The following is a 25,820-nucleotide window of genomic DNA, read 5'->3' as shown; positions in this document are numbered from 1 at the left end:
GCTCTGGATTAGGCTTTGGCTTGAAGGAATGTTGTGGCTGGTTTGATCTTCTCTCCAAACCACTGAAACTTTCTCCATATCATCAATGAAACTGATTTTCTTTCTTATCAATCATTCGTGTGTTCACTGGAGAAGCACCTTTAATTTCCTTCAAGAACTTTTCTTTTGTATTCACAGTTTGGCTGTTTGGTGCAAGAGGCCTGGCTTTTGGCCTGTCTTGGCTTTCAACATGCCTTCTTCACGATGCTTAATCGTTGCTAGTTTTTGATTTAAAGTGAAAGACATGAGGCTCTTCCTTTCACTCGGACACTTTGAGGCCTTTGTAGGGTTATTCAATGGCCTAATTTCAATATAACTGTGTCTCAGAGAATAGGGTGGCCCAAGGAGAAGCGGGGAGACAGGAACCAGTCAGTGGAGCAGTCAGAACACATACAACATTATCGATTAAGTTCACTGTTTTATATGGGCATGCGTTCGTGGTGCCCCAAAACAATTATAATGGTAACATCAAAGATCACAGATCACAAATCACCATAACAAATATAATAATAATGAAAAAGTTTGAAATATTGTGAGAATTACCAAAATGTGACAGAGACACAGTGTAAGCAAATGCTGTTGGAAAAACGGTGACAGTAGACTTGCTCCTTGCAGGGTTGCCACGAACCTTCAATTTGTAAAAAACACAATATCTGCAAAGTGTGTTAAAGTTAAGCACAATAAAATCGAGGTCTTCCTGTATTTTGCTGTAACCAAGACTCTGTGTTACTGTGGAAGGAGCATGAGATCTTGGTCCAGAGAGACTTGGCTTTGCATTAACAATCAGAATGACTTTGGGTAAGGCACGTCTCTCCCCAGGGCCCCAGTTTTCTAATTTGGGAAGCAAGGGTAAGGTGCTCCTTGCCTTATAGCATTGTAAGCAGGATAAAATAGATAATATTTGGAAAGTGCTTTGTGTACTATAAAATGTTATGCATGAGAAATATATTCTTTTTGTAACAATATATAGAGTAAGGGTCCCTGAGCACTCTAGATGGCAGTTGTGCTTCCACAAGATTTGAAGTAAATTTATGACTTAATTCATTAAATAACTTCTGTCAGGTGAATTTCTGCCAAGTCAGGAATATTTCTTAAGGGGTGTGTGTGTGTGTGTGTGTGTGTGTGTGTGTGTGTGTGTGTGTGTGTGTGTTGAGAGTTTGATGAATGTACCAGCATATTCCCCGACCACAGAAAGCTGTTCTCAGGACTGAAATCCTGAGGACCTTGACTTTCCAGAAGGCTGGACGATTTCATTGTGTTTCGCTAGGGTGGAAAATAGTCATCAGTGGTCCAGTCATACAAGAAAACTACACTTGAAGAGAATCCAATCCATAGGAAGATTTAGAGAGTACTGAAATGCAATTTCTGGCCTACCACAGATATCTTGTCTAAAATCCCAGGGTAAACACTGAAGGCTTCACCTGTTTTTCACAGTCAATGCCTAAAGCTATAAATAGGTCTAAAGCTCATCTGTCTCCTTTTAGCAGAGAAGGGTCAAATTACAGGGGCAAAGCAAAATAATAAAATGAATATCAGCGTGTTTTATACTGTCAGTCAGTCATCCCCACAGTCTCCTGTCTCTTCCTTTCTACTGTGCTATCCTAGAATCAAGGATCCCAGCACAATGCCTCTGTTGAAACTTCCAGGTAGGTGTGCAAAAGTGTTTGTAGAGTTCACTGCTTTTAATATGCAATCAATCCTTTAACTATCATGTCAGCTCGGGAATCCTTTATTTAAGGTTCATAGTAATTTTAACAGTACATTTCAGGAAAAGACAAGACAAGGTTTCCAAGGGGATTTTGGTTTTTAGTTTTAGGAGGGAGGTGATCTTCTAAAACTGTATCATGTAGTAGCATCCTTGATGATCCCAGTAGAAAACTGTGTAAGATATTTATTATCTACGCTGCTAGTCTAAACAAAACCTGTGCTGCCACACTTGGGAGAAGGGTCCTATAAAATGTCTTTAGCTATACCGTTAGCTGAAAATCATGAGAATAATGGCAATATTAATATTAATCTGTGTATTCGGATGGTTCACAATCCAGGTTTGTACACAGAGTAATTTCCAAAATAATAATTTGTCTTTTTCATTATAAAAGTAATACATTTCATGTGAAATAAAAAGAGACATTTCACTGAAAAATAAGAGTAATAAACACTCATTTAGGGAAACTGAGAAATTTAGAAAAGTAGTTATAAAAAAAAAAACCACAATCCTCATCATCCAAAGATAACTTTTAACATGTTAGTGTTTTTCTTTCAAACTATTTTCTTTGAAAATTTAAAGAATTTTTTTTAAAAAACCACAGTTGAGATTATATTATACATGTGACTTTGTATCCTGCCCTTTTTCTGGCTTCACATTATAACTTAATCAGTTACCATGGCACTCCAAACTCTTCCTAAACATCATTTTAAATGGCTGTATAATATTCCAATTTTCTTAACCAATCCCTTAAGTTCCTTATGATTTTTTTAAGTATAAATGTGCTCTGACAATAATATTTGTACCTAAAGCTTTTTCCATGTTTAAGGATTATTTCAGTAGGATAGATTCTCAGAAATGGCTGTTTGGTAGGTGTTAATTGTTTACCAAATAATCTGTTTTCGCTTACCTGCAATCAGCATTGTATGAGAGTTTCCATCCCTCTTGATCAGGTTTTTAAAAATCACATTTTACAAAGAGTACCTTTTTAAAATTATAAACATAAATTTAAAGAGACAAATTAGAAAGGAAAAGAAAACGAAGAGCTATATAATAACTATATTCCCAGGGTTTTCTATTGGCAGCAAATTGTAGAAAAATGGAAGAATGAGCTTTAATAACACATCCCACCACACCCCTTTCTTATACCAACCTACCTATTTCTATTCCAAAGCATTGATTTGTAGCCACATATATTTTATCTTGTTCTATTTTATTTCATACAGCTGAAGAAAAACGTGAGTATTTTGGGCTATTTTTCCTGCCATTTGCCAAAGTATCAGTTTCTAAAAGATACTATTCTTTAATTCAGAAGCATGTCTATTTTTCAGCAGTGTTTATTAATGATACCATTAAAAGCCAACAAAGATTTATAATAACCATAGATCTCCCATAGCATAGCAAATGCACTCATGAATTTTCCTGCCTCCAAAAATCCCTTTTTTAAGAAACCTCAGAGGACATTCATTTGATATTCTGACATAAAGTAATCTTCTCCTTTAGACATTAGTTAAGGGGATCTACTGAGTCCTGCCCTAGTAAACCCTCCTCCAATGCAAAAAATTCCATGGTGAATTTTTGTGACCAGATAAAGTGAAACCCATTTTCGATAAAATTGTAACTTTTTATGTATGTTCCCCTCCATCTCAAATCAGACTTGTCCTTTGACGGACTGATAGTACTCATGGTGCCTCTGAGTTCCTCTATGAGATGCCATGTGGCAGATGAAAGATCTACAACCTGTCTTTCCTACACATTAATAAAGCACTGCTGAGAAATAAGCATGTTTTTCTGGGTCTGTTGGGTGAAGCAGCAAGCATGATATTTCTTTTCTCAAGAGTTTTGCACTTCCTATGTTAATAATAATAATCCCCAACTTCTGCATAGTACTGTGTAGTTTTTAAAGTATTTCTTGGTCAATCTTTACAACAATTCTCTGAAGTTGACATTATTATTATTAATATTCCTCTTTTATGATGATGAACACTGAGGCTCCTAGTGACTATATGGCTTTCCCAAGGCCACCCAGCTGTCACAGACACTTTTTCTCACTCCTAGTCCAGTGTTCTTTCTGCTTCACCACTCTACTTCTTGTTTCTATTCTCTTATCTATTCTCTGTCTAAATGTGGATGTCCTAACCTCAAGACATTGCCACTCAGATGCTCCATTATCTCAAACATGCTCAAAAAAGAACTCAGCAATTATCTATACAAATCTCAGGGAGTCATCTGTACTTTACTCCATGAATTAGGTTGTCACCAAATCTTATCTACTCACCTTTTGAAATGTCAGTTTCACTCTTTCCTCTCCCTAATCACCACCACTCCCTGAAGTATTTTTGAAAGGCAAAGCTCTTGAATTAGGAATCAAATTTCAGCTGTGGTTACATGAAGCCAAAACAACTGGTTGATTCAGTGGAAGGAAATATCAACCATATAATTTTTGGTGATAATGTAAGATACTTCTTGAGAGTAGAGTTTCTACTTTTCAACTGTCTATAGTGACTTAGGGAGATACAACCTAGAAAAAACAATGTTTAAAAACATGAAACAAATAGATGTGTGCAGTCCCGCTTAATGGATGCTTGTTCTGGAAGAGCCAGATCTCAAGCAAGTAGGATTTGGTTCCTGGGACTCCATTTCCATACTTTCCTTCCTGAGACCTCCAAGAGCATTGCCACAGCCCCATCATGACAAGCCACTTGCATAGTCATCTTCATTCTCCTCCTCATCATCATCAGAGCCCACTGGCCTATTTCCATTTGCTCCCCATGGTACATGAAGCCTCTTCTAATTTCTGCTTGTCATTCATCCTTTAGGTGCATGTGCTTGCCTGTGATGCTCAGGGAGGAATGATACTATTTCTGGGGAACAGTTGGCTGTGGGGTGGGGAGGCATTCTCAGGTCATCAAATGTATCTACTTAGTGTTTTGTTCGTTCCTTCATGGATCTTGGTGCTTGCCAAAAAACTAGGGATAGCATCCAAAGATGCTTGTCAGTTTCAGGAAGTGCTTGAGCTCAATGAGACAAATAGATGCATGAAGTTCAGCCAACATATTGGGCTTCTCTGTTACTCTGCTGTGACAAGCCAGGTTTGAAAACTGGCTGACCTGACTGTTAGCGTTGGTGAAGTTATGAGGCAATTACTCTCATTTCCAATGTATGCTTCAGCCTATACTAAGCCATACCATTTATCGTTTCCTTAATAACCCAAACCTAACCCCAAATACCAAATATCAGTCTGAGCAATGCTACCAAATTATGTCATTCAGTTTAATCTGGTGTTTTATTTTCCTTTAAAAAATTGCTCTCAAAAAGCATTTTCACATACATTATCTCGATGTCACAACAGCCTTGTAAGTGAGGTTTGTAGGTATTAGTATTCCCACTTTATACATAAGGAAACTGAAACAGGAGAAGGTGAAGGAGTTGGTAAGTACAGAACAGTGCTTGAATACAGTACACTTACCTAAATTGTAATTGAAAATGTGTCATTTTGGAGACTTGTATAGACATTGAAGGGGCAGCAGGAGTGAGGGGATCTATCTCTCTGCATGCAGTTTGCTTTGTCATCACATGAAGAATGTTTGTCTCCTGCTGTTGCTCCAAATATCCAGCTGTTTGCCATTCTCATTATTTGCTACCTGCTCTTTTCTGGAAATACCAAGAGACTTTTAGAAGTATTGGAGGTTATAACTACTCAGATGGAAACAGCTGGGTGTCTGGAAAACACAATAGAACTTAACAGAAAAGCAGATATTTGATGGCCATCACTACCCTATATGATAAAACTGGTTGTCTTGTATTCTAAGGATCTTGGGGTTGTTCATTGCCAGGCTAAAAGGTCATCCTTCCACCCATTTTAAGAATGGAAAAATTAAGGCAAGTAAAAGTAAAATGGGCTGTCCAAAGGTCACTCATTATGGAAGGCCACATATCCACAAGAAATGGGACTCCCAACACTAGGCAGTAAATATTAGCGATTCCCTTCCCGCCCCCAACACCAGCACATCACCAAGTCATCAGGATTTGAAAAAAATGAGGTTGTGATGTGTGACAGAAACACAATATCTGTCTTATGAGGAAGAAAGGCCCTAAAGTACACATTTATTTCTCAGAACTATTTAGATCACTTATTCTGTTCAGGAAGAAGAACGCCAAGGACCAACAACCCTATCCGCATCTTTAAAACCGTCAGAAAAATTCCACCAACCTGATAGGAAGGACTATGCTGCATGGTTACTATGAAATCAAACTTAGCCCCGCCAGAAACAGGTGATCTTGGGTTAAGTGCTAGTCCTGCAAGAGCCCAATCCCATCTTTAGGACCCTCTAAAGTGTGCTGTAAGAATCTGACCCGTGATTCTGAGAATGGATTTCCAAGCTACCCACACAGAAACCCACTAAAGAGAGAATAGGCATGAAGTGCCATCATGTTCCTGGCACACTGGGCGGAGAGCAGGGGAGCCATGTACCCAGGGCAGTCCTTAGCACTGTGCCTTCTGTGCAGCAGAAACTCTCGGATGACTTCTGAGAAAGTGCTTGAACACTAACACGTGAAAACGCCTTTTAGGTATTGATGATGCAACACGGAGCTTTGCTGAAAAAGTGTTTGCCTCTGAAGTCAAAGATGAGGGAGGCCATCATGAGATCTCCCCTTTTGATGTGGATGAGATCTGTCCAATTTTGCACGATGAGATGCGCAAACACCTATTCCAGCTGGAGGCTCTGTCCACCCCCACAGGAGGCAGGAGGTAAGTGGTGTAAGTGGAATGTTCATTACGTTGGGACACAAGGAAGGGGAAATGTCAGGGCAGATGGTTCACTCTGAATGATGATTCAACTTGGAGGAAAAACTCTGTCAGAGTTAAACCCACACCCCCCCCAAACACACACACTGAATACACTAGGGCGAAGCAACGAGGACCAAAAAAGAAGAAAACAGTGGCCTTCCTACCTTCATCCAACCTGCCTTTAGTTGAACCATTCCTGTTCACCCAAGCAAGAGGACATGATCTACCACGTGATTGTTCCAAACCAAAGTGGCTGATGGCTGCTGAGCACACGCTCAGTTTCCACACTATATAGAAACTGGAACTCAAGGGCCTCATCTTTGGACTCTGTACTTAGTCAACCTTAGTGTCGTGCTGCCTGATAGGAATCCTGCCCTTCAGCCAGTCTGACCTCCTCCAGGCCTCAGGGATACAGCTCTCCGTTTCTGCCCTCAGGCGCTGCCCATCCTATGCCTGTGATGTGTAACTACTACTGCCTCCCCTGAACAGATCCCTCTCCACAAAGTCTGTTTATTTTCCCTTCTTTGAACTACTCTAGTACTCACTACCTGTCACTATGTGCCACAGTTTAGTTCTCAAACCTGTTATTGACCACTTACTTGGACCCCCCCCTCCTCAAAACACTCCCCTCCCCCAACCAGCTTCATGGGGAGGTCATTCTGCAGTCCTTCCCTTGGTTTTATTTCTTTAAGGAAATAACAGCAATCCACCTTCTTTGGCATCCCCCATAGGACCTAACACAGGGCATGGGTCAAAGTAGAAACGGAATAAATACATGTTGATTTGAGGAAGTAATGTTGATTAAGCAACTTACAAGTTCCAGGTAGTGTGCTAAGCATTTTATAAACATTAAATCTCACAGAAATCCTGAATGGTAGACATCATTACACCACTTTTTTAGAGAGAGATACAGAAGCTCACAGAATTTAAGGGACACGCACCAAATGACACAGGTACTAACTGACATAGCCTGTGCTTACTGCAGCACCCAGACTTCCTGTTCTGCTGGGAGTGGGCCTCCTGTGCAGGACAGTGTCATGCTGAGAGTCTTCTAGTACATTCCCCAAGACCCACTCTTCCAAGGTATACGAGGACGAAGGGAACACTCTAACATGATACCCCTTTCCATAAGGTTGGATCCTGTTTCTGACACCCAGCCCACATTTAATTTTCACTCTTTTTCTCAAAATGAAATTGTATAGTGGAACATCAACTTACCACAATGAAACTCGCAATGAAGATAAAGTTAACTCTTTTTATTTTTCAATTTCAAACCGAGAAAAAAGCGTTACTTTGGACAGAGGACCATTAGTTTGTCCGTTCCACAAAGTGAAACATCTTCCACCAAATTGTCCCACATTGATGAATACATTTCTTCGTCTCCCACCTACGAGACCGTGCCTGATTTTCAGAGAGTGCAGATCACAGGCGATTATTCCTCTGGGGTGAGTTGCTTCTTGCCCCTCACATGTAGCTGCTAGAAAGATACTCAGCTTGATTGTTTCAGCTTCTTTCCTTCCTCCCCTTCCTTTTGAAGAAGGTGTTAGCTCACCTGTCCTTTGCTATACTTCATTATCACATTTCAATACCAATATGCTACAACTTTTAAAAAAAATTTATTGATGATTGATATACAATGTTGTGTTAACTTCTACTGTACAGCAAATTGATTCAGTTTTTTATATATATATATATATATATATATATTCTTTTCCATTATGGTTTATCACAGGGTACTGAATATAGCTCCCTATACAGTAGGACCTTGTTGTTTACGATATGCTATGACATATTTCTGTTTTGCTTTTATCATCTCACATAATTTCTCCTCCTTTATCTCATTTGCTTGCACATGCGAATACGCAGTAGAATGTGATGTGTGTGTTACAGAATACAGTGGACAGATTCTGGCAAAAGAACCAAAGAGAGTAGCAACTGAACTAGTCTCACTGAGGGCATCATAAAGCAGGAAAGGGAGCCTCAGGGAGGCCCGGGGGGCAGAGTGGGGAGGGGCTCTTGGGGAAAGATGGACCCAGAGCAGACCTAGAATGGAGAGAAGGGCTGCAGGTAGCATTAACCAATCAAAGAAAACAGATCAGGAGAAAGAGAGAGAAAAGAGGAAAGAAGAGTGGAGAGGAAAGAAGATGAGAGAGGACTTCGCTGGCAGCGCAGTGATTAAGAGTCTGCCTGCCAATGCAGGGGACATGGGTTCGATCCCTGGTCCGGGAAGATCCCACATGCCCTGGAGCAACTAAGCCCGTGCGCCACAACTACTGAGCCTGCGCTCTAGAGCCTGCAAGCCACAACTACTGAGCCCACGTGCCACAACAACTGAGGCCCGCGTGCCTAGAGCCTGTGCTCTGCAACAAAGAGAAGCTACTGCAATGAGAAGCCCCTGCACCACAACGAAGAGTAGCCCCTGCTTGCCACAACTAGAGAAAGCCCGTGCGCAGCAACGAAGACCCAACGCAGCCAAAAGTAAATAAATAAATTTATTTTTTAAAAAAAGAAGAAGATGAGAGAGAGGTCAGAACATTCTAATGCAGCTGCTGTTTTTCGACCAACTGTCCTTTCCAATTTCATAGCAGATGCTTACACAGTAGATTATTCCTTGGAACAGATTCTGGTATGCCACAGGGATAGTAAACTCAAGTTGCAAACAACTTGACCTGCTTGTCCTACCCAGAACAGTTGGTCAATAAATAAATCTCTGCCACACGGACTTGCAAAATCAGCATCATATTGGTGAAATTGCTGTTTAGCCATTGGTCTATGCTCCAAATATAGTTTTAATGACTGGTCCTAAACCCTCTTCTCATGTAACTGACCCACTTAGGGTCAGTTCCAAGATATTTAAAAATGACAGAGCAATGAAATGGACACTATTCTTGTTTATTCGTTTTCTGCATGGTAACATGTGTGCTCTACAAATGGCAGGGATTTTAGATGCTAAATAACTGAAACGAAATGTTTAATAGCAACGTGGCAAACAAAGTTTGGAGAAGGCCAGAGTTCAAAAAAACCACAAATATTAAAACTTGATCCCTATGTGCTTGGTGGAAATGAAAACAGGAATAAAAAGAAAGAAGATGAGAGGAAGGACAAGGCTCACAGAAGTCAGGGATTAGCTTCTCCTCCTATAAAAGCTGGAGGGCACCTGAAATCTTGGTCTGGAGTCTTTTTTTTCCTTTCTTTCTTTTTTCTTTTTTTTAACATCTTTATTGGAGTATAATTTCTTTGAAGAACCAAGTATGTGGCTACACCGGGTAGCTGAAGGTGGCTGAGCTGCTGAGCTACACTCCACCTAGTTGTGGCCTGTACCTGAATCAGTCTTTGCCTTTATAACTGAACAGAGAAGTAAAGGGGGAATTAGGGCTAAGTTCCCAAGGCCATTCATCCCAGGTAAACAACAAATTCATTGTAATCAGTCCTTATTGAGCACATACTCTGTGCCAGGCACTGTGTGCTAAGTGCTGAGGACGAGAAGGTGGATAAGATCCAGCTCTTGTCCTCAAGGAGCTTTAGGTGGTTGGCCCATTAGGTAGCAGAGGAACAAGCGTGCTATTGGAAGCAGACCCCCAGACCTAGCACCTGTGCCAGACTCTCTTGGTCAAGGTCAACAAGTCATTAAAAAGAGTTCAACTGTTTAGGATTAATATCTGGACTTCAAACCATTGGGAACAAGCTTGCATTGGTCCCAGAAAGTCTTTGGGTTCTGATGATGAGCATGCAATGATTTAGAGTTATAACTGTGGGCATGTCAAGCCCAGCCAGGAGTTGGGGATGGGGTCAGGGAAATAGGCCAGTTTTTTTTTTTTTACGGTTCGCGGGCCTCTCACTGCCGTGGCCTCTCCCGCTGCGGAGCACAGGCTCCGGTCGCGCAGGCTCAGCGGCCATGGCTCATGGGCCCAGCCGCTCTGCGGCATGTGGGATCTTCCCCGACCGGGGCACGAACCCGCGTCCCCTGCATCGGCAGGCGGACTCTCAACCACTGCGCCACCAGGGAAGCCCAAAAATAGGTCAGTTTTAGGAAATTTCCAGCAGTTCTAAGAAAATTTTACTCTATAATCTCTGTTTTTAGTCCCAGATAAAATCCTGTTCAAAACCATCCCAAAGAATGACTTCTCACAGGATGATATTCTGATCCGTCTCTAGCTACAGAAAGCAGTGCATGGGTGACAGGGTTTGAGGGAAGTGTGACACTTTATTCCTTCCCCAATTTTTTCCACACTGACCAGCAGGTGATCTGAGTTCTCATATTACACCAACATTGTCTTTCAGTTGAGATGTTGTCTTCAGAAGCCTATACTTAAAATGTTCTTTTGCTACCTGGAGAAAGTATTGTCCATGTTAGAATGGGTCCTTTTAATCATATTTGTTATATAATCACTGCTATCTAGCAAAAACCAAAAACAAATATGGGACTGTAAGGAAAGACTCATAGGACAGACACGTTTTGGCAGGAATGGAAGAGCGATTAAAACTTCAGGGCCTGCTCCTTGAGGGAGACCCAGGGCCCAAGTTGAGTGAGAAGTAGGAGCGGCTCAGCAGGGGCTGTGACACCCAGGAGAGCTGGGAGGTGCCAATGACAAGCTTTCCCCACTTCTCCAGTTTTCACAGGAGCTACTGTGAAATTTTCTTGGTAGGTTACGGTTGAAGATTTCGAAATGGTTTGCAAAGGTCTTTATCGGGCATTGTGTATACGGGAGAAATATATGCAGAAGTCATTTCAGAGGTTTCCAAAAACCCCTTCCCAGTACTTGAGGAACATTGAGGGTGAGGCTTCGGTAGCAAATGAGAGCTTCTATCCAGGTAAGTAATTTTCTTATATAATGTCTGGAATATAGCTTTAGGTTTAACTACTAACTGTTAAAAGTGCCCCATGATTATAAGTAACCCAGTTTTAAGATATCATAGTCATCTTTGGCTCCGTTCTCTCTCCCGCCCAAGTGCCCAATCACTTGATTCAGTCTGTACAATATCTCTCAGAACCTCCTCTCTTCACCATTCCTCAAGCTCTAATTTAGGTGCATATTTCTCTTTGTCCAGATCATTGCAATAGCTTCCTAACTACTCTGTTAAATTCTAATCTCACTTCCTTTCAGTTCATCCTCACTTTGGTACCAGTTATTATAAAACAGATCTGAGCACATCCTTCTCCTGACAAAAACCTTTAACTACGCCCCCTACAAAGTTAAGTCCAGTCTTGAGCCTGGCATTCAAGGCCTACCACCATCTAGCCTTCTAACTATGTTTTATTTATCTGTTATTTATTTATTTTTGGACTTGCACACTCAATCTATTTATAAACTTACCTCCTTTACTCCACCTTTGAACTCTTTGTCCTGGTTGGAAGCATATCCTGTTGCCCATTTAGTTCAGCACATTCCTGCCCCTGTACTGTTGCCATGCCATTCCCTGTGCTGCATTGCCCTTCCTTTCACTTTTTTACTATATGTTCAAATGTCCAGATCCAGTCTCATCCTTCAAGGTACAGCTCGACCATTATCATTTCCTTCCTTCCTCTGACCTCTGTACAAAAGTAAACTACAGGTTTTGACTTTCCATAGCACTTTATTTACATATCTCATTTTTACTTTCTTTCTTATATAGTACATATTTTTAAACAATCATATTTTAATAATTTCTATTGTATAACTGTATCATAATTTATTTAATCAATTCCTATATTTAGGCGTTTAGATTTCTGACTTTTAAAAGTTTATCTCCAGGGCTTCCCTGGTGGCGCAGTGGTTGAGAGTCCGCCTGCCGATGCGGGGGACACGGGTTCGTGCCCCGGTCCGGGAAGATCCCACATGCTGCGGAGTGGCTGGGCCCGTGAGCCATGGCCGCTGGGCCTACGCGTTCAGAGCCTGTGCTCCACAATGGGAGAGGCCACGGCAATGAGAGGCCTGCGTACCACAAAAAAAAAAAAAAAAAAAAAAAAGTTTATTTCCAACAAGGTTACAATAAACATCTTTATTAAGACATCTTTGTACAATTGCTCTATTATCTTTAGGATTAGACTTCTAGAATTGAAATTCAGGGGAGGCAGCTATTTAAGGTTTTTGAACTATCAACTTGTGATGTTGTTAAAAATTTCCAGTTCTAGAGCTTCTTCTCTTTAATTCCTTTTAATATTAAAATCATAGTAAACATGTTCCAGTTTGGTAACTCATAACATTGGTTTGTTCATCTTCTATAGTATTGACATTTAGGATGACTTGCCTTTGTTTCTCCTAAATTATACTTTATCTCTCTAGTATATTTAAGAGTAGGGACTCGAAAGTTTATACTTGACATAGCAATGTACTGTCTCACTTCTTTCGTGTTCCTTATCTCAGTTTTGGATAGAAAATGTGCCAACATTTTCTGTTTTCTTTTTTTTTTTCTTTTGGTCATCAAAATTTATACAGCAGGTTCTTTTTCTAATATATATATATATGTTTCTTAGTAAATTTATTTATTTATTTATTTTTGGCTGCGTTGGGTCTTCCCTGCCGCACGTGGGCTTTCTCTAGCTGCGGAGAGCGGAGGCTCCTCTTCCTTGCGGTGCGCGGGCTTCTCACTGTGGTGGCTTCACTTTGTTGCGGAGCACGGACTCTAGGCACGCGGGCTTCAGTAGTTGTGGTACTCGGGCTCAGTAGCTGTGGCTCGTGGGCTCTAGGGCACAGGCTCAGCAGTTGCGGTGCCCGGGCTTAGTTGCTCCGCGGCATGTGGGATCCTCCCGGACCAGGGCTCAAACCCATGTTCCCTCTATTGGCAGGCGGATTCTTAACCACTGCGCCACCGGGGAAGCCCTATACAGCAGATTCTTATTAGTTAACCATTTAATACATATTAGTGTATATATGTCAATCCCAATCTCCCAATTCATCACACCACCCCCCTAAAACCTAAAACTGCTCAAAAAAATTGTCTGTTAAAAAATAACCACTCTAAATTAAGACTGATAGAGAAGCTTGGTTTAAATAAGGAAAAGGCCCAAACTCTACATTTTAACGGTAGTTTTACTTTTATTTCTACGCAGTTATCTCAAATGTTAATAAAATGCTCTTAACAGGAAGATTTTAACAATTTTAATAAATAACGAAAATGGTTTGTAAGAAGTATTGCAATTATATAAACAGAAATTCTGAAGAACTTGAAAATCATTCTTACACTAGATAAAATGTTATTGTTATTTTATACTACTAATTTAGTCACCTTTGGGAAATAATGTAAAAATAAACTTTAGCTTAGCTCTGGATAATTACAACTTATGACATACAGAATTCCATACAAATGAGATCTTACAGTATTTAACTTTGGTTATTTTTATGTGGTCATTCATTCTATGTGCTGATATATATTGTGTGTTTTATTGAAAAAGTCTTTACCCCTCCCATGAAGAAGAGAGAAGACCCCTTCCGAACAGATAACCTCCCGGAAAACCTCGGTTATCACCTCAAAATGAAGGACGGTGTGGTTTACATTTATCCTAATGAAGAAGCAGCCAGCAAAGAGGAGCCTAAGCCACTTCCTTACCCCAATCTGGACACCTTCTTAGATGATATGAATTTTTTACTTGCTTTAATTGCTCGAGGACCCGTGTAAGTGTTAAGACCTAAACTACTGCTACTATTACTACTACTAACAGTAAGACTACGTATTAATTAATTGCTTACAAGGTTCAAACACTATGTTAAAACCTTCATGTGCATTGTTTCTTTTTCTCCTCACAATCGTTATATGAGGTGGGTATTTTTATAACTCCCGATTTACACGCTGAGACTTTGACGAGTTAAGTGATTTGCCCAAAGTCACACAGGTGGCTGAGACAGGCTTTGAGCCCCAATCCTCCCTCATTATTATTTATGTACAATTTTGATGAAAAGATTAAGTCCTTGGAGCCCAATACTTTTCAAGTTAGATTAATGCAGAGTAAGCCAGTTCCATTTGGAAACAAACATAATAGTTTTCTACAGGTTATAAGGGTCCTGATGGTTTTGAAATTGTGACTGTTTTCCTTAGATGTCTGGAATTTTTTACAATCATGATTTAATTTTCACAGTAAGACCTATACCCACCGGCGCCTGAAGTTCCTCTCCTCCAAGTTCCAGGTCCATCAGATGCTCAATGAGATGGATGAGTTGAAGGAGCTGAAGAGCAACCCCCACCGGGATTTTTACAACTGCAGGAAGGTAAACATATTCGGTGCTCAGGGGTCATTCCTGGACAAAAACATTAATCCACTTACTTCTTGAACAGGACAAGAAAGATACTGTTTTTCTGATTCATGTAAGATTTCTGCAGGTTCAGTAGAACTTCATGAAAGGAGATAGATGATGTCTAAAAGATTAAAATGCCTTTTCTGCTGTTTTCTGCATAGAAAGGTTTATCACATTATTGCCATAAAAAAATTATAGTTATCATCAACAACAAAAATAATAAAAACGAATAGAACCTCAAAAACCACTATTCTAGGATTTGAAAGGTCTTCACTCTAGTCCTCTTTCTTCTACTTCCTGACTGTAAGACATTGGGGAGGAAATGATTAAATATTTCTGAGTTTCAGTTTCCTCATTTGTAAAACTGGGAAATATATCTGCTCAATCTAGCTCATAAGAGGATTGTGAATAGCAAATGGAAAACTAATCAACTAGAAACACTTCCAAGATGTGTTCTGACCACTTAAATGATTGCAAGGAAGTGGGAGTAGGAAATATATGAGCAGAGGTTTGGGACCAATCCCTGGCTCAGCCACCTGTATAACCTTGGGCAAATTACTTAATCTATCAAAACTTCCGCTTATAAAATTGTACTCATAAAAATACCAACTCATAAGTGCCATCGCTGTGCCATGGCTTCATCATTTCAACCTTTCTCCCTTTGGGGCTGAAAGCTGTGGCAGCTGCTTCACTTCCAGCTGTGTCTCATGGGTGGAGAACTGTCCCCAAGACTTTTGTGTGGATCAAATGTAGGAAGTAAATTTGATGCACAGATATCCAGGAGAAGCAGGCAATATTACTGTATCCAGCCTAAACTTTCACATCCTCACAAGGGCACAAAAAGGTGCTACGGGTTCATTCTTTGCTCGGCCACCTCCACCAGCTGCCAGGTCACACCCCTATCATATACTCCTTTCTCCCATCACAGTGGGATTGGCAGGCACCACAGAGAAGCATAACTCAAGCTGATTGTTGGTTTTTCTTTGTCTGAATGTACACACAGGTTGATACCCATATCCATGCAGCCGCTTGCATGAACCAGAAACATCTACTGCGCTTTATTAAGAAATCTTACCAAGTTGATGCTGACAGAGTGGTCTATAGCACCAAGGAGAAAAATCTGACCCTAAAGGAACTTTTTGCTAAATTAAAAATGCATCCCTACGACCTGACTGTTGATTCTCTGGATGTTCATGCTGTAGGTTGAAAAGATAATGTCAGTTTCATCTAATTCTCAGAACCCCACACGCCTTTCCCCTACAAACTCTCCCTTCTCAGAGCCCGCTAAACTACGTGGGCTTACCATGCTAACTGAAAGAACCCATGGACAACTTTGAGGTTCTCTCATTGTCAGCTGTATTGGATTCCATTCTTGGAGCCCAAGCCCTTCTCCTGTTTTGTTTTTTGTTTTTTTTAATAAATTTATTTTATTTATTTTATTCTTGGCTGTTGGGTCTTCGTTGCTGTGCATGGGCTTTCTCTAGTTGTGGTGAGCTAGGTCTGCTCTTCATTGTGGTGCGTATGCTTCTCATTGTGGTGGCTTCTCTTGTTGTGGAGACGGGCTCTAGGCATGGGCTTTAGTAGTTGTAGCACACGGGCTCAGTAGTTGTGGCGCACTGGCTTAGTTGCTCTGCGCCAAGCCCTTCTCCTGTTACCAGGCCACTGTTCCTTGTGGCCATTCCCTAACTCTCTGTGTTCAGGCAGCTCTGATAAAGATATACTTGTGCTCCTGTTTCCTGATGCAGGGACGTCAGACTTTCCAGCGTTTTGATAAGTTCAATGACAAATACAATCCTGTAGGAGCAAGTGAGCTACGGGACCTCTACCTGAAGACAGACAATTACATTAATGGGGAATATTTTGCCACTATCATCAAGGTGAGGAGAAATCAACCAGATCTATGGTACCTGGCCTGGTTCTTGAGGAGGGGGAAGAAGAGAGGGAGGGAAGGAAGGAGAAAAGAGGGAAGGAAGGAAGGAGGGAAGAAGAAAGGGAGGGAGGGAAGAAGGAGAGAGGGAAAAAAGGAAAGAGAAAAGAGGGAAGGAAGGAAGGAAAGGAGGGAGGGAGGGAGGGAGGGAGGGAGGGAGGGTGCTATCCCTGAGGTCAGGCAATACACAAATGAATGTGATAATTTCTTCTGAAACATTCACTGTAATGATTTTCAAAGACCTTGATTCCTAGGACAGAGACCCTAAGGGTGTGGATTTGGGATTAAGGACCTGGCTCTTCCAGGCTTTTGGAGTTGCAAGTTCAGGAAGAATTAGGATCAGAATCCATCCTGATCTTCATGACACCTGAACATTAGGAGGCAGGAATGACAGGTGCAGTTGGGAGATGTGTGTTTGGGGAGATAGGGGGCATATGAAAAGCTGAATTTCTTTTGCAGCAGTGCCTTGGGATTTCATCATCTTTAGTCTGACTCTTTTTCTCTCTAGACTCCATTACATCCTATCAGTCTTTTAGCCCGACTAGCTCCCCCTCACCTCTCAGGCTCCTTACATCTTAACCTTGATAGTTTTCCTCTGACTGCCTTTCACATTTCCTCTGTTCTTCTTAGTACCCATCTCCTCTCCCTAGACCCCACAGGTTTAGACCCCTGAGGGACCCGTGAGAATTCCTGGCTTTGGACTCCTCTCTTGGCTTTGCAGGAGGTAGGTGCAGACTTGGTGGATGCCAAGTACCAGCACACTGAGCCCCGCCTGTCTATCTACGGCCGCAGTCCTGATGAGTGGAGCAAACTCTCCACCTGGTTCATCCGAAACCACATCTACTGCCCCAACATGACATGGATGATCCAGGTCCCCAGGATCTAGTAAGTACCCACCCACTGGAAACCCTGAAGCCTGCCTTCCTCCCACCTGCCTCACCTCCTCCACACCAGCAAGGAATGTGCAGCACATCTGGACAGAAATAAGCTTTGTTAAACAGCAGTCAGTACTGGGGCCCGGGTGCCTGGTTTTGTCCCTTCTGGGTTTAGCACTCTTGATGACAGACAGGAGTTAGGAAGATCATTTCAGTTCAGTTTTCTAACCAGGTTTTTTGGTTTTGTTTTGTAAAACAGGGGACTTTATGCAGATCACAAAATAACTTCTTGAGAATGATTAAGACTTAAGATAAGAACTATATACATTTTACTATACATTTTCTTTCTCTTGGTCTTCCTCTCTGTGTCCAGTTCACTCTTTCCCATGCGCATCTGTACTGGGGTGTACCTTTCTTGTATCAGAACCTCTACCACTGTCTGTCGATTGTCTCATCTACAAGTGCTCAAGTTCTCCATGATTAATGAGTATTTATCAATGGTATTATCACCTGCTAATTACTCATTGCCCTCAGGGATGTTCATACCATTGATCTTTTATCTAACTTAAGTGTTTATATATTGTCTAGCCACCTACCTCCATGCTGTGTGTGCCCTGTGACAATGCAAGAGTTTTATCCTGTCTCTTTAGCCAAAAATAAAAGTAGCTTTTTGACTGGAGTAAAACATCCTGTCTAATATCATTAAGGAAGAGATATTAAAGCATTAGAGTGTGGTGGTTAGAAGCATGGGCCCTGGCTCTGGACTGGCTATGCTTGAATCCTGGCTCTACCACTTACTAGCTGTGTGACCTTGGCAAGTTGTGTGACCTCTCTGTGCCTTAGTTTCATCATCTTTAAAATGGGGTCATAATGGTACCTAATTTATTGTGTTTTATGAGGATTAAATTAGCTAATACTTCTGGCCACTTAAAAGAGTGGATGGCATATATTGTGTGCTATATAAGAATTTGTTAGATTGCCCCCTGGCCACAGCATATCATAGGTGTTCTTGATAACTGTTTCACGCTCACGATACCACACATGTAAAAATCATTGAAACTTTCATGACAGAGTTCCCATACTCTTCATTTTCTATCTGGACTTAGCTGTGAACGTTTAGTTTTCTTACCACAGAGGATTTGTAGAAGATATAGGGGCATGTGGTCCAACAAGAAATTTATACCTCCTATGCCAAACCCAAACTGAATCCTTCATTATGGGTAACCAAGAAGAATGTACCAGAGTGGACCTAGGATGGAGACACTAGGTCTTCTCCTGAACATGGCATTTAGTCCTTTGCTTGCCTTTGGTCCTTTGCTTTGAACTATTAGTCCAAAAAATCTTTTCCTCCTAAATTCTCTTCATTCCTGCCTCTAGTGATGTGTTCCGATCTAAGAATTTCCTTCCACACTTCGGAAAGATGCTGGAGAATATTTTCATGCCAGTGTTTGAGGCCACCATCAACCCCCAGGCTCACCCAGACCTCAGTGTCTTCCTCAAGCATGTAAGCATGGCCCTGAAAGCCTTCCTACGGCTGCACATGAACCAGCCCGCCTACCTAACCATGATTAATTCTTGATGCTTATCTCTGACATTTGGTCCTTGCCTTTGGAAGCTGAAAGTTTGTCTGAGGGCCGGGACCCTGCCTTCAGACTGAACCCATTACGTGGCTCACTCTTCCTGACAGATTACTGGCTTCGACAGTGTGGATGATGAGTCCAAACACAGCGGCCACATGTTCTCCTCCAAGAGCCCTAAGCCCCAGGAGTGGACCATGGAAAAGAATCCATCTTACACTTACTATGCCTACTATATGTACGCAAACATCACGGTGCTCAACAGCCTGAGAAAGTAAGTAGATGAGAACTGGAGCTAGAAGGAGAATCTATTTAGCACACCTCTTTCCTCATACATTGGCACCCTAGGTGGTTGAGGGCCTACGCTGCTGGGATGCTGCCAGCTGGCCCAGAGCAGAAATTTCTTTCCCTTGTCTTTTTCTTCAGTTTCTTTATTTATTTAGGGGCAGGAGTGGACAGTTTGGAGCCTTCAGTAACTTTCACAGTTCCTTTTCTTTGGAAGTTTAGGAATTTACACTAATCACTGTGCAATTTACTATAAAATTCCATACATTTTACCTTTCTTGATATATCTGGGTAAGGAATAAATAGAGGACTATCATAATGGGGTTTTCTGGAAATGTTTCCCCGCTGAAGTGTGAGTAGGAGAAACAACGACATGGTGATATTGGTAAAAGTTGGGTGGAAACTGAAGATGTTTCTGTTCAGGTAATCAAAACTTTCCTCCATACCCTCATATCCTATGTTGTCTCTTTTTTCAAAAAGCCTGTGTTTGGGAAGAATTAAGATTATGATTTGGAATTGTCAGTTTTGCTGAATACTTTGGATACCCCACTCCCTTTCAGAGTGTTCTGGTGTTTCCTACCAGATTTTCTTATAAATCACTCTATGCCCAGCACTGTTGCCAGGTCCCAGTCAGTCACCTGTGATTGCTATAGTAGCTCCGTTTCCCTAGGGAACGAGGCATGAATACGTTTCTGTTCCGACCTCACTGTGGGGAAGCTGGAGCTCTCACCCATCTCATGACAGCATTCATGACAGCAGATAATATCTCTCATGGCCTGAATTTAAAAAAGGTGAGTTGGAAGCTCTCTTCTCAATATTAACTTTTATACTGGAGCTAGAGGAACAGCATTTTTTCCCCTTATCATTCTGTCACAAGTCATTATCAACACTGGAATCAAATTAAAGTAGAGCAAAAAAGATTTTTGAGATTATTTAGTGCATCTCATTTTACAGAGGCCCGGAGAAGTAAAGGAAGTTGCTCAAGATTACCTAGATAGTTGGTGGCAGGGAGGAGTTAATGCAGATCGCCTGACTTGCATTTTAGAACTCTGACAAGGGATAAATCAGAGGCAGCTTGGCTTACCTGAAACTGGTTTTCACCAGATTTCATGTTATAGCATGTTTTAAAATGCCTCTGGTGTGAGTCAGAACTTTCTTGTAGGGAAAAAAAATGTTTCAAGGTGAAGTCTTTTGCCTAACTAACTAGACAATTAAAACACAAACAGCTGGGTTTGACTCAATGCTTCTGAAAATGGATCCCAAATAAATTTCTTCTAAATAGTATTTACATTTAAAAGCTATTATTCTTCTTTACAAGGGGATTTAAAGAATAGGTGATAATTTTATTGAAAGGTAAAACTTGAGGTAACCAGGAAGTTTTAACTTTTCTAGTTTGTGTCCCTTTCTCAACATTAAAAAAATTTTTTTTCACTCTTCCTTTACAGAGTCCTGTGTTACAGTATTTGTTTTTCTTAGCCCAGATTCCCATCGCTATGTCGCCATTAAGTAACAACAGCTTATTTCTAGAATATGCCAAAAATCCGTTTTTAGATTTCTTCCAGAAAGGGCTAATGATCTCACTGTCTACAGATGACCCGATGCAATTCCACTTCACCAAGGTACACATATGGAATTTTGAGTAATACAAGTATATTTTTGCTGAAATGTTGTTTACCACCCAGAATTTTAAAGTCAAATCAAGATATTTCATTATTCTTTTTGTGCAGGGTGTGGGTTATTTCTTTTAATGCATTCCTTTTTCTTCCTTTCTTCCTTTTTTTTTTGGCCTCATTTAAATAAATAACCCAAGGAGCCCCTAATGGAAGAATACGCCATTGCTGCACAAGTCTTCAAGCTGAGTACCTGTGATATGTGTGAAGTGGCAAGAAACAGTGTTCTGCAATGTGGAATTTCTCATGAGGTAGACCTGCCCTTGGCTGGCTCTCCTTCTGAGTTTAGAATTTGGCAACTTGAATATTGAAAAATTAGTTGGGGAAACATGTTGAAAAATTATTTCACAAATCATGTGCAATTACTATGGACAGGGACTAGAAAAAACTACTCTGTCTCTCTGGCCATGCTTTTTGGGCAAGGGAAATAAAATATAATTGATTTCTCAGCAGACCGTGCACATTGAGGTACTGGATGAGTGCTTTTAATGGTTTATTGTTTTCCTCTTGCCCGTAGCTAACATAAGGAAGGAATCTTGGTGGAGGATGTAATTATTGTCTATATCAGGGTAAAAAGAGACAACAATCATTCTGTTTCCTTTTCTCTTATAGGAGAAAGTAAAGTTTCTGGGTGATAATTACCTTGAAGAAGGTCCTACTGGAAATGATATCCGAAAGACAAATGTGGCCCAAATCCGCATGGCCTATCGCTACGAAACCTGGTGTTATGAACTTAATTTAATTGCTGAAGGCATTAAATCAGGAGAATAAAACAAATAAACCAAATAATGATATGGGTGAGATTTTCATTGTAGAGTGTGAATAACAATAGTTACCAGTTATTGAATCCCTACTACAAGCCAAAGATTGTATTAGATATTGTTCCATTGACATTATTTCATTTAATGTTTTGCACAACTTTATAGGTATTATTACCTCCATTTTGGGGAAGATGAGTAAACTGAGGTTGGTGAAGTTAATAACCTGCACAATTGTACAACACAGGGAATATAGCCAATTTTTTATAATAACTGTAAATGGAATATAACCTTTAAAAATTATGAATCACTATGCTGTACACCTGTAACATATAGTAGTGTACATCAACTATACCTTAATTAAAAAAAGAAATGATCTTTGATAAAAAAAATAAGCTGCACAAGGATGCACCTAGTGAGAGGTAGCAATGGGGACCTGGGTTTTTCTGACTCTTGAGTGTCCATGACTTCCAGGCAAAACGGTTATTAAGGCAGGGCAAAAATACAAGCAAATGATGGGACTTCCCTTGTGGTCCAGTGGTTAAGGCTCTGCACTCCCAATGCATGGGGCCCAGGTGCAATCTCTGGTCAAGGAACTAGATCCTGCATGCCACAACTAAAATATCCTGTTTGCCGCAACTAAGACCCGGCGCAGCCAAATAAATAAATAAATATTTAAAAAAACAAAAACAAAAACAAGCAAATGATTTGATATAGGGAGAATGTAGGCTTTTGGTTTATAGAATGAAACTTGCTATAGGCACTTAGACTTCTGAAAAGTCCTTTTGACAGGATACATCTGAAGGGTGGCTTTCTTAGACAAAAACAGGTGTACCCCAAGATAGAAAATCTGTAATTATGAATTATTATACTCATGGAGAATTTATCTTATGAAAGGATTCTTAGTTTTAAGGATATAATTGACAATAAAGTTATAGTCAGCTGTAGTGGTACGTTTTAAACGATTTCACTTACCAAAATAAGATACACGTGTAACTTTTTAGAAACATTCCTGTTACTCAAGGTCAGGTGGAATTCAATCCAATTAGCCAGACCATACTTCTATACATATACAGTTGTGTTGCCACCTAGTGGTTGGGCTGATACTTCGTTCCACTTATTCAATAAACAATTACTGATCAAACATCTAAAGTACCAGGTACTATTCTAGGCAGCAAAGATATAAAGAATAAGATTTCACTTCTACTCTCAAGTTATTCACAGCAAGAAGTTATAGCATGAGTGGATACAAAAGTGAAACAGAGCATTTTGTGAAACATCCCAGAAAGTAATGACGTTTCAAATGGAAAAAAAAAAATTAAAAGCAAATTCCTGCATGCTTCCACATTCTGTACAGGTAGCCATAAGCATAGGCATGATCCCAGCAGCATGTTTGTACTAGCCCTGGTGTTAGAATGCTCTCCCTGGTTTCTGAAGTTGAAGTTCTGTTTGCTGAGTATTTGTAAATCCCTTGGAAAACCTGATTTTATTTTACCTTGGCCTCTTTGTCATCAAAATAATATAAGTTGCCAAATTAAACTTTCTATTCTCAGATTTTAAAAGGCATGAACTACCATTATGTATATCTCCATCTTACCCATGAGAGGGCAGTAGAATACATACATGTTAATTCATTTATTACATCCATGCAGATTTGGTTTCCAATTTGGTACTTGGAATTCGATTTGCTCATTTTGTCATATAGTCTCCTGGAATTCAAAGTTTGAACTTTGAAATAAATTTGAAATTCCAAAGCCACACTATTCTAGCCCCAAATTTTATCTTAAACAATTGTTTGGGAAGTTTTCTAAATACATAAGGAATTTTTTGGTGGTGAGCAGGAGGAGTCCATAAAGATCAGTGTTCAAAATTTACTACAAATTTATTCCCTCATTGAGACATGATTAAAAATATGTCTTGTCAAAAAAATATGTCTTGTCATTCCTCTTTTTCTCCCCCCCCATCACAGAAGAGACTTCCTGTTTCATTGTCCACGGTTCATGGTTTCACAGTGGTTTGGGATATGCAGCTTTTATTGCTTTGACTACGTTGGCTTGTGACAGTCATCTGTGATGTGTAATACTGCTCTTTCTGGCCGTCTTCTATTTTGGTACCTCTATGCGAACAGATATGGGGAGTTTGATCACCAAATCCAAGAGGTTCTGGTGGGGGTGGGGTGAGGTAGGGTGGAGTCGGGCGGGCAGAGGCAGGGTGGGGTGGTTACCAAGTGCCTGGGAAACAGGCTCAAATCATCCTTGACTCGCAGCCTTAGTGAAACTGGGCTGCTGCTCGCAGTAGGCACTGCGCCATGCACATACCTGAGTATGAGTGTGTTGCAGGCGTAGCGCTTAAGCATGTGTGTCACAACAGGGCGTGGGAGCCGACCTCAGGCACTGGGAGTATCAAAGGCAACCCTGCTCTGGGATTTCACGCCTCAGGTGTCCGGAGCGTCATTTGCATCTGTGTATGTTTCAAGTAGGCGCTGTACTGCAATTGCCGGAGAAATGTTTGTTTCCTCCTTGAGCTCAGCCCGAGAAATGGTGCTGCTCTTTCACTGGAGACACCAGGCCTACTGAGCCCGGTGGCAGGAGACAATTCTATGGTTTCTTTGAGTGAGGTGCCATTTGGATTCCTTGATTAGGCTTTCTCTCACGGGTGGTTGTGAGGAGTCAACCTTCGTGTAAAGTTCTGGTCCTTCGCCGTGGGGCCTGTCGGACGGCAGGCACGGCAACGGCGAAGGAGCTTTGGCTAGAGGCCCTCGGCTGGACGACAGTGGCGCCGGTAGCCTGCCTCCTGGGGCCGCACCCTTTCGGCGCCCAAGGTCCTGGGCAAGATTCTGGCCCCTACGCCGAACTCCAGAGGGGGCGGTTCCCCTCTGGACGGTCCCCGGGCGGTGCCGGGGGCGGGCCCGACCGTGAGGGGTGGGAACAGGAACCAATAAGAACAGGACTTTGCCGGGGCGGGGCCTGCGGCCGGGCCTGTGGGGGCGGGACGGAGCCCACCCAGAGTGGGAGCGAGCCGACTGGGCGCTTCTGCGCGGAGGACGAGAGCCTCGGAGCCCAGCCGCGGAGGCGGCGTCGAGGACGAGAGCAAGTAGGGGTAGGGAGACCCGGGCGGGGTGTGAGGCAGGGGCTTCGGACCCTCGCGGCGGAGGGTGTCGCAGAGCGGGGCCACGGAGCGTCGGGCGCCGTCCGGCCGCTGCGCGGGAGCGGGCTGGCGGAGGTGTCGGCGCCGCCCACGCTCTCTCGGCACCTCCACGGCCTGGAGGGACGCCCGAGCGTGCAGCCCGGCGCCCAGCGGACGCCGCGCGTTGGGAGCCCGCTCGTCGGCCTCGGAGGTTGTGGCGGAGCCTGGCTGAGGGTCTCCTCGCCGCTCCCCTCGGGGCGCGGGGACCGCCGTCCAGGTGACGCTCGGGGACGCTCGACAGTCCTGGGGTAGAGGCAGGGAGCGCCCCGCATCCAGGAAGAAACATGGGGCTCTCTCCAGGATTAGCCACGGCGCTTGAACGTCGACAGGCTGAGACGACGGACTTTACATCTTTGCTTTTTTGTGCTTTGATTCTTAACAGAATCTGACGAGCACAGTAGTGAAAGTTGTCAAGTAGGATTTTGATTTAAAAATCTGGCATTGGAACATCTAAGAGCTTCTAACTAGTATGGCAGAAGATGATCAGAATATGAGTCAGGGGTGGAGCCTCGGCCAGGACCCACATACCAGATGTGATGCCTCGGTCAAGTAGACTTTTCTGGGCCTACGTTTCCTTAGCTGTAAAATCGAGATGCTCATGCGTGCCTGGGGGTATTCTGAGGGTCAAATGAGATGCGTGAGAGTATTCCATAAGTGTTAGGTATTGCATATTCTGTAAAACAACTACTAAGTGCCAGGCACATAGTAGGCACGTTGTAAACATTTACCCTAAAGCTAGTGATTCACCTACAGTGTTTTAGATCAAGTCCTACACCTTCGTTTACTGTGTAAATAA

The 25,820-nt window shown here is 41.9% G+C and overlaps 2 protein-coding genes across 3 annotated transcripts in view; both read left to right on the top strand.

Annotated features, from left to right (window-relative positions):
• The first annotated feature begins 1,648 nt into the window (after positions 1 to 1,648).
• On the top strand, positions 1,649 to 25,678 carry AMPD1 (adenosine monophosphate deaminase 1). Of its 2 annotated transcripts, XM_060027618.1 has the most exons (17): positions 1,664 to 1,685; positions 2,971 to 2,982; positions 6,317 to 6,497; positions 7,816 to 7,981; positions 11,183 to 11,348; positions 13,909 to 14,128; positions 14,590 to 14,719; positions 15,750 to 15,944; positions 16,492 to 16,623; positions 17,395 to 17,558; positions 18,926 to 19,052; positions 19,236 to 19,399; positions 20,081 to 20,201; positions 20,856 to 21,029; positions 21,221 to 21,331; positions 21,693 to 21,841; positions 25,654 to 25,678. In XM_060027618.1, the coding sequence occupies exons 1-17, from the start codon at positions 1,664 to 1,666 to the stop codon at positions 25,676 to 25,678; spliced, it is 2,259 nt and encodes a 752-aa protein (XP_059883601.1). The 2 variants fall into 2 exon arrangements, with proteins under 2 accessions (XP_059883595.1, XP_059883601.1); XM_060027612.1 differs by lacking the exons at positions 2,971 to 2,982; positions 25,654 to 25,678 and having other exon boundaries at positions 1,649 to 1,685; positions 21,693 to 21,851.
• Positions 24,886 to 25,820, top strand: part of DENND2C (DENN domain containing 2C) — a 93,246-nt gene continuing 92,311 nt past the window's right edge. Inside the window, exon 1 of the mRNA XM_060027605.1 lies at positions 24,886 to 24,931. The gene's annotated coding sequence lies outside the window, so the exon portion shown is untranslated. The remainder of the gene's footprint in view (positions 24,932 to 25,820) is intronic.

This window comes from Delphinus delphis, chromosome 1 (assembly GCF_949987515.2).
Source record: "Delphinus delphis chromosome 1, mDelDel1.2, whole genome shotgun sequence".
Classification (NCBI taxonomy): domain Eukaryota; kingdom Metazoa; phylum Chordata; class Mammalia; order Artiodactyla; family Delphinidae; genus Delphinus; species Delphinus delphis.
Note: the sequence above shows the minus strand (reverse complement) of the source record. Positions and strands in the feature narration are given on the sequence as shown.